This window comes from Echinops telfairi, unplaced genomic scaffold, assembly GCF_000313985.2.
Source record: "Echinops telfairi isolate 266 unplaced genomic scaffold, ASM31398v2 ScPeMD7_17;HRSCAF=63, whole genome shotgun sequence".
Taxonomy (NCBI): Eukaryota; Metazoa; Chordata; class Mammalia; order Afrosoricida; family Tenrecidae; genus Echinops; species Echinops telfairi.
Genome location: NW_022103914.1, coordinates 3,112,793 through 3,122,279, shown reverse-complemented (window position 1 = coordinate 3,122,279; position 9,487 = coordinate 3,112,793). Strand labels below are relative to the sequence as shown.

General features: G+C 50.1%; 1 protein-coding gene across 13 annotated transcripts in view; it reads right to left on the bottom strand.

The window, feature by feature from the left end:
• Positions 1 to 9,487, bottom strand: part of KALRN (kalirin RhoGEF kinase) — a 653,766-nt gene that overhangs the window by 272,753 nt on the left and 371,526 nt on the right. For all 13 annotated transcript variants that reach the window (XM_030884807.2, XM_030884808.2, XM_045287542.1 and 10 more), the window contains one exon: positions 7,899 to 8,073. In XM_030884807.2, the coding sequence (XP_030740667.1) occupies positions 7,899 to 8,073 (175 nt within the window). The remainder of the gene's footprint in view (positions 1 to 7,898; positions 8,074 to 9,487) is intronic.

Here is a 9,487-nt window from a genome sequence, read left to right as displayed (position 1 = left end):
GCTATCAAAAGATATAGCATCTGGGGTCTTAAAAGCTTGAAGATAAACAAGCAGCCATCTAGCTGAGAAGCAACAAAGCCTACATGGAATAAGCACACCAGCCTGTGTGATCATGAGGTGTCAAAGAGGTCAGGTATAAGGCATCAAAGAACAAAAAATCATATCATTGTGAATGAGGGAGTAGAGACTCAAAGTCCATCTGTAAGCAACTGGACATCCCCTTTCAGAAGAGTCGCGGGGAGGAGAGAAGCCAGTCAGGATGCAGTGTAGCAACGATGAAACATACAACTTTTCTCTAGTTCTTAAATGCTCCCTCCCCTCCTGCCCCCCACCTATCATGATCCCAATTATACCTTACAAATCCGGCTAGACCAGAGCATGTATGCAGGTATAGACAGGAACTGGAAACACAGGGAATCCAGGACAGATGATCCCTTCAGGACCAGTGGTGAGAGTAGCGATACCAGGAGGGTGGAAGGAAGGTGAAGTAGAAAGGGAGAACCAATTACAAAGATCTACATATAACCCCCTCCCTGGGGGACGAACAACAGAAAAGTGGGTGAAAGGAGATGTCGGACAGAATGAGACATGAAAAAATAATAATAATTTATAAATTATCAAGGGTTCGTAAGGGATGGGGGATGGGGATGGAGGGGAAAATGAGGAGCTGACACTAAGGGCTCAAGTAGAAAGAAAATGTTGTGAGAATGTTGAGGGCAACAAATGTACAAATGTGCTTGACACAATGGATGTCTGTATGGATTGTGATAAGAGTTGTACGAGCCCCAATAAAATGATTTTTTAAAAAGAACTCTGGTGCTCCAGGCCCTTTCATGCCTGAAGACACATCTGCAGTCTGGTTTGGGGATGAACAGAGGGACTAAACTGTCAGCAGAGAGAACTGCAACCTGCCTGCCCTGCCTCCTGCTGGGATCTCTGACCACGGGGCCAGAGGGAACCTCAGCAGTTATGCAGGACCAACTCTCAGGGTCTCCTGACAAGACTCGCTGGCAAGTTAGTAGAGAAACAACGAGGGAAGGGAAGATGGGATGTTTACTGCTTAGCGATCTGGAAGCGCGTGCACGCACGCACACACACACACACACACACACACAGGAAATGAAAATATACCACAAATAATAATAATACTAACAAGAACAAAATAAACTCGTTGCTGCCAAGGGAATTACCAAACAGGGGTGCTCTCCATAGGGTTCTTCGTGGCCGACCCCCAGGTCTCTCCTCTAAGGAGCGCTGGTGGCCGTGTGGGGTAAGCAAGGGCCTGCTAACCGCACGATTTGTGGTATCAACTCGCCAGCCGCCACTCAGGAGGAGGCTGAGGCTGTCTGCTCCTGTAGAGATCCACTCTCTCGGAAGCCCTATTCAGCGTCGCTATGAATCAGAATCAATTTGATGGCAGTAGGTTTGCGATGCTCCCTAAGGGTTAGGCCCCGAGCTCAGTCCCACCCCATTACGAGAGGATCTCTGAGAATGGACTGAAGGCAGGTGTCTTGCTGGGTGACCCCCGGTTTTATAATGACAAGAAGGAAGGGAAGGGGCGAGAGAGAGATGGTGGGAAGCCTTTCCCATGGTCCCACAATTGACTTCACAAGAAGCTGAGAAGAAATGGTGGACTAAACATTGGGTGAGGGTCTGGGTCTACCTAGCGGTATTTATCCTGCGCTTCCTCCCGCGAGAGCCTGTGGCACATTTAGAAAATGCGACGACAATCGCTCATCTTAAAGAGCTTCCATCTCCTTCCTGGAGACACGAAGTATGAGGTGGGTCCGGGGCGACTTACAAGCACAGAGAGCAGCCAGGCTCTGAGAATCAATGAAGGTCTCGCACTAGAGGGATGGAAGAAAGGGCTAAGACCTTGGGCTAGATGGTGGCTGGTGGCCTTGGATGATTCCTGGCCAGCAGACTGGCTGTGCAGGCCATAGCTAGGCGTCCAGGAGACCCTCCCATGAAGATCCGCCTGGCCACCCCACAGTTTAGTTACCACACTGTTGATATGTTAAACTTGAATGCATTCTGACAGGCTGAAGAACTTAATAAAAACCAGCCAAGGTATATTTTGAGAGAACAAAATATAAAACTTAAAAAAAAAAAGTCAGTGTACTGGAAGCACTGCCTTTGAAAAAACAACCAGAGGCTTTTAAGAGAGCATGAGCCCAGCCGAGACAGGTGGTGCATCGCTGCAAAGCCACTGGGGAGGCGCCCATCTCTTGGGCTACCCTGTGAGAGTGCTCTGGTGGGGATCAGGGGACATGGCGGAAGGTCACCACAGAACCTTCACTCCACGTCGACAACCGCAGAGCCGTCCACTGGACGTCACAGGTCTCCTATTTCAGAGGGGCGTGGGGACGATTCCCTTCATCAGAGGCTGTCCGGGAGAGGTCAGGGTCTGGAAACCGTGCTCCCTTCAGAAAGAGGCCACGAAGTTAGGGATGCACACCGCGGAAGAGCTGACAAAGAGGAGAAACAGTCACAGCATGTTGAGTGCTGGAAGGGATGCAGGAACAACTTAGATAGATAACCTCACCATTTCTTTTCAGATCAGAGAAACAAGGCTTATGAAATGCACTTTCCACTATTTTTAAGGCTGCCAAGTAAAAGAGGGCACAGCTTTGTTCTGTGGTTCCAGAGAGAGGCACTGAGACCACAGCGTGAATGAGCGGAGGTCTGGGCTCAACACAGCGAAACCCTGAACACCTGCCTGTCACCCATCCAGCCCCAGCTTCCGGGCTATCCAGACAGTCTGGGTAGAAGCTGGGTGGCAGCCTCCTGGGACACCAAATCCAGACCACACCTTCTCTCTGTCCTCCAGGTGTACCCTCGTCCAGCAACTTCCATGGGCGTCTGAGTAGGCTAAGCGCCCTGCCCACCAAAGCACAGCACTCTCAACGCCTTGCGAGCACCACTCTATCATAGAATTAGTACATTGTACGAGGGCTGGTTCTGTTTCTCGCCCACTAACCACTAAGAACTGTATCTCACAGTTTCTCATTGTACACAGCAGGTGCTCATGACATATGGCCCAACTCGAATTTCTACACGTTATGAAAGGTCAAGATTAGTCTCTGAGTGTAAAAGGCTGAGATCTTCTGTGGACCACACGTTAGAGAGTCGAGATCTCAAGGCAGTCGCGACCAGCTCGGGGCTCTCACGGCTGCGTTCTCCTCTGAAGGCCGTTTCTTCCCCGACTCAGGCTGACTTCCGCTCATCCGAATGTGAATCCCGAGATGTACTCAGGCTCACTACTCAGGTTCATTTCCAGGTGAGCTGTGGCACCTGATAGTGCAATTACAATTTGAATGAGAGATTTAAAAGAAAGGCCGTAAGTACAGCCCACACTTCTCAGAGGGTCTCTTGTCCGGAGTATTTTTCTTGGTGTGTGTCTATACCCACATGGCCTTGGCCACTGCAGAGAATCACCCAGATTATTCATGGAAAATAGAGAGAATTCTTTATAAAAATATGCATGTAAGTGTGCACATGTCTGTATGATAAGAACCAAACTCACTGCCAGTGAGTTGATCCTGACATGCATTGGTCAGCAGTTCAAACCTATTAGCTGATCTGCAGAAAAAAGATGAGGCTTTCTGCTCCTGTAAAGATTCACAGCCTCAGAAACCCACAGGGAGTGTTCTATCTGGCCTCTAGAGTCACTAGGAGATGTGCATTATATGCATACCTATTTTACCAGATCAATAAACAATTAAGCTTCAGAGATGTTCATGAATCAGAATCAACAGCAACAGAAAAAAACAAAACCACACCAAAGAACAACCCCAAACAACCCACTCTCCCTAGAAGGCACCACACGACAGGCGGTGTCACTTGAGATGCAAGGGTGTCTTCACAGACCCAGTGCAGCCGGTTTATCTAACACCCAGTTTTAATGAAACTGACGCTCACAGAAGGGCACGTGACTTCACCAGGCCCCTGAAAAGAAAGTGCCCTCGAAGAGCATTGTAATCACGAACTCATAGGGAACGCACAGGGGCCGAGCAGGGAGGACACGCCTCTTACTTGGGACTATGTGTTGAGCACATGATGTCACTGTTCTGTGCTGTTGGGTCGGTTCTCCAAGACTCTGCTTCACACACTTGGTCATGTGGCCAGGAGACCAGTCCCTGAAGAAGGACGTCATGCTTGGTAAAGTGGAGGGGCAGCAGAGAGAGAGGCAGGCCCTCGGGGAGGCGGATGGACGCGTGGCTGCATCCATGTAAACCATGGTGCACATGCGCAGGGCTGGTGGCGTTTCGTTCTGTTGCCCACAGGGTCGCTCAGGGTCACAACCGACGTGACGCCACCTCACAATAGCATTCGGTAAAGCACCTTTTCTCCCATTAGCAGCTCATCTGAAATATCTTTGTGGAGGGACGCTGACCCAAGAGGAAAGGACCTCTGAGCACGTCATGTTTCCCTGTGGACCACTCTGTCTTGTGTCCGTGGCTCTCGGAATGCAGCCTTGGTAATGAGCATCGGCTTCACTTGGTGTTCAGGGTCACCCTTAGGGAAGCTCTGAGGCTGGACTGTGGAGCCGGATGGGCCCTGACCCCACAGCAGTGGGCGAGACACCATCACTTACCAGGCGCGAGGAGCCTGGAGCATGTGTCCTCTTCACGGTCCCATCCCTCAGGCCTCCCGCGTTCTCTACTTTAAAGGGAACGAGTCCGTTCCAGCCATCAGAGAGACAATGAAGAAGTCATGCTTAGAGCCCCCCAGTCGCAGGATAAGAGGGTTTCAGGATGCTGGGTTTGGGCCATGCCCAGGAATTTGGAGTATGTTCCCAAATGCCTTCTTTTTTAAACTACAGCAGTAGCCCTGTGGTCAGAACCTGGCCCTGGATAACGTCAGCTCTGACAAGTCTCTCTTTCCAGAAAGCCCCTCCGTCTCGCCCTCCGGGGCTTCCCTACACGGCTGCTCTCCATCCACACAGTGGAATGCTGGCTGGTCTTGGAACTGATCCCAGCATGCGCAAACATCACTTCTGACAATGACTCGGGGGCAGAGGTTCTCTACGGCGTTGGCAGGATTTCCATTTCTCAGGCTAAAGGCAGGATCTCCGCTCCGCTTGGAGCTACCCGCCAAAATGGGGAACAAGAAAGACCCCACTCCCAAACCTGGATGTCGCTGTCCAAATCTGATGATGCAGAACCCAATCAGTGCGCTGACTTCATCGCGGTGGCAGAGAGCCGCATGCGACTGCACAGCTTCTGCCGCATTGTCTGCCGTGTAGCGGTGGTGGGAGTTGCTGACCGTTGCCCAGGGTGGGGAACGGGCATTTCCACACATCCGAGGGCTGCAGAATGTGCATCCTACCATTTAAACGTCAAGTGACTCCACTGCTACATTTCACTAGGATCTAATGTGAAGTTATTTGATTTATACTAATTGCTTAAGGAACACTCTCTGCATACACTTGGGACCGTTTTGCAGGCAGCCTTGCGCATGGTCATGCTAATGGCAGGAGAGTCGAGGCCAGGTGAAAACCAGCCAGCACCGAACCGCCACCAGTCATCTAATAAAATCAAAGGGAAGCATCCAAACCTCGCCTTGTGCCCTCCCCTTGAGCACTCTGTTGGTGAGGTTGTGGGATGACAGAAGAGTCTGTAAAGATTACACCAGCAAAACCACCGCCCCTGCTCATGGCATTGCCCTGGTGGGTGGCGTTTGCTTCCAGTGGGCAAAGTGGAACAGAGGAAGGAGCACAGGATGCTCAGGGTCCAGCTTACTATGATCAAGTGTCACCTCTGGTTCTGAGTCCCGCTTGCTATTACTAAAGAATCATAACTCATGTCCCTCCTCTTTCCTCCCGGTAGTACCCTGGCTGACTCGCCTCCTTGATAAAGTCCACAGACCCACTCTTCCCTGGAGGCCACGCTCTCTATCTTCCCTCTGGCATTTTCATTGTTTGTTCAATGTGTGTTTTACTACAACTTGCCACCCAAGGGCAGATTCAAAATAAATGATACCACTTAACATGGAAATAAATTCACCTGAACTTGTGGGGCTTACTTGGAAGGATAATTGAGATCTGGATCGAACGTTATCTTTTCCTGTGCTCCAGAAACTGTCCAGTAGCCACCTTTTAGAACATAAAATCTTTAGGCAACAAATTTCCGTGGTCCCAGGGAGGCAGGGGGAGAGGTGTGTTTAGAAGAGGAGAAAGAGCACGTGAGATGAAGGGTTAGGAAGAGGACTACTTTTAGCATGGCTTCTCCCTTACATGGCAGATTCTCCTGGGAAACACGCTTGACGTGCCCGTCTTCTCACAAGATCGCAATATGTATACATACTGAATGTATATACACTGAATATATATACTGAACATATATTCAGTACACACACATATACATATGTAAAGTACATATGAACTCTCAGTAGGAGAGTATGAGGATGATGCAGTGGTTATATGTTGGGCTGCTAACTACAAGGCCAGCAGTTCAAAACCACCAGCTCCTCTGAGGGAGAAAGATGGGGCGTTCTACTAATGTAAAGAGTCACAGCATTGGATTGAACTGGATACTCGGTCAGTTGACCTCCCTCTTGACCCAACCTGAAACTGTTCTACGTGCAGTCATTTCTTGCTTGCTCCAGACAAATTCCCCCATTCCCCGGCCTTTTAAATATTCATGGTGTTCGTTTCTTTCTCATTACTTGTACCTTTATCTCAGTATTATTATTATTTTATCTTTACCACCTTATTTTGTCTTTATTTTATATTGTTTCTGTTGGGTTTTCCAGCTTGTGAAGCACAGGAGTAGATGCATGAGATAAGAGCTGTTTCAAGGGTTTATAGGGGAGATAAGGAGGGGGCAGGTAGGGAGGCTGAGGGGGGGCTGGGGAAGCAAACAATGTATGTGGGAGGAGGGATAGAGTATTAGAACTGTTGGTGATTACACAACTCCTTTTAAAAGTGATTTAACCATGGGAGGGGGCGGAGAAATATTCTAAAATTGATTATGGTGATGACTGTATAACTCTTCCTGATATAATTAAAATATTGAATTGTGTGGTATGTGGATTAAGTGCCAATGAAACTGTTGTTTTCTTTAAAAAGAGTCAGTCTGGGTAACTCACAGGGGCAGCTCTACCCTGTCCGATAGAGTCACTCTGAGTCAGCATTGACTCGGTGGCAGTGGGTTTTCAGATTGTGTGTGTGTGTTTCTATACACACACACATACACAGATATTGTTGGGAAGATCAGGCCTGAGAGACTCAGAAGCCACAACTCTAGGGAGAGCGTTGGAATGCAAGACAAGGCCCAAAAGAAGCGGTGGATGGAGAAGTGACCACAAGCCAAGAGAAGGCAGTTTAACCACCTCGTTTGAACAACTGCCTGCTCATGAAGCTGTGGGACTCCGGTGACTTTACCTCACCAAGCAGTGAACTCTGCGTTCCTCCATGAGAGTGCAACGAAGAGCAATGGAACCCCTCCAGGGAGCGACGCCGTGACCCCAGACAGAAGGCCGAGAGAGGGCTCTGCTGGCCGCAGGGCCGTGGGAGTGAGGAGCAGGAAGGGCTGTCACACAATGGTATCTACAGCTGCAGATTTCTCAAAAGCATTCTTGATGCCTGTCAGCGACCAGTTGCTGTTCCGACTCACGGCGACCCCAAGTGTGGCAAAGTAGAGTTGTGCCACAGAGAATTTTTCTATGGCTACTTTTTTGGGGAAGTGGATTGCCGGACCTTTCTTCCCAAGCACCTTGGGGTAAATTCAAGCTCCCAACCAGCATGTAACCATCTACACCACCTTGATGGGCACTCCCCTCTAACCCCGTGAGGCGACTGCCCTGTCCCTGAGTGGTGTTCTTAGTCAGAAAGCAAACAACCTTGCAAGTCCTCTCCCCCGTGGCCCTCCAGCCCAGCCCCTCCCCGCCCCTACCTCAATGGTATATTGCTCAAAGATGCGCAGCTGCAGGAAGATGTCCAGCTTAATCTTGCGCTCATGGAAGAGCTCCTCCATCTGCACCTGCGCGTCGTCCAGCTGCTGTAGCACCGACTCGATGTGGCTGATGGAGCTGCTGTGGGGCATCTTGTTGTTGGCTACCGCGGAGTCCCTGTGGCGGGGTGGAGAGAAGGGGGGAGGGGCCTTGCCATGTTAAAAGTGGCAGAGGGAGAGGAGGCCGACGCATCTGAGCAGGTGGGCAAGTCATTCCATCAACAGGCGTTTATCCAGTTCCTCCTGCGAGCGCGGCTCACTCTGCTGAGCCGGTGAACCCAAGGCAGAGGCATTCTCTTTGGGGCTCACAGGGCCACCTTTCCCCCAAGAGTTGCCCTTCGGCCCCTCGGATAGAATTGTGCAATGCATCCCGTAAAATACTATCTAGCAAGGGTCTCTCACAGCACAGCGTATGAGAGACATGGGTCAATATCTAGAAGTACAGTGGTCACACACACACACACATGCATACATAGATCACAGGACACGTGGGGAGACCAAGGACAGGCCCATGGAGAGTATACCTTCCTTGCTTATCTCACAGGACTACTCATGGCTGCCAAAATTAGCCCTACGTGTCCCAGTGCGATGGCAAGTTATGGACTGGCACTCAACCAGCTTTAAGCTGAGGCTGGGAAAGCCTTGGGTCATGAGTCTGCAAGCTGACCGAAGGCCCAGCTCGGATATGTGTGTGCTGGTGGCCTATGGAAATCACCTCTCTGAGCCTCAGTTTCCTCACCTGTAAAATGGATGAAAAACCTTGCCCTACTCAGTTAAGTGCCCAAAGAGGCAGTCTGTGTGAAGGCGCTCTGCGACCACTCACACGCTGTATGAACGGCGGTTAATTCTGAAAGGCTATGGATGAAGGGCGAGCTGCTCACTGGGGGAAAAAGGCAAGGCTAGATCACAGCCAGCTGGGACAGCCAGTAAAGGTTCCCAAAGAGGGTGAGTTTTCGTTGGGAGACTGGGGAAAGAATGAACACAGGCCCGTAGATGGGAAGGGAGGGGGTGCACTTTCTGGGCAGAGCGAATCTGTACCAAGCAGATGATGCTGCAGAACAGAAACCAGAGGCCAACACCCTGCGCTGCTCAGAGAGTCACAAAGAGATCACCACTGAGGTTCACACGTTCAGATTTAGGGTCTTCAGCAAACTCAAGCCCCGTGTTTCTTAGTAGCTTAAGGATTCCAAGCGGAAAACAATCAGTTTTAGATCCTCTCACCAGTGGGCTTTCTGGAAGGCTTTTGGTATAGAGCGAATTGTGCTCCTTTCTAAAGGCAAGTATATGTTGCAGATCCCAACCTCAATGTCTTGTAGTTAGAATCTCGTTCGGGAATGGCTTGTTTCTGTTGCGCTGATGAGGCAGGATTGGTATACGGTGTACCTTGACTCAATCGCTTTGGAGCTACAAAAGGAATCAAACAAGCAAGTGAGCAAACAGAGATGCAGAAGAGAGCTGGAAGCCACATGAAGACTGCCAAGAGCAGAAGCCCAGAGAGACCAGGACCTTCCCCCAGAGCTGTGGGAAAGAGA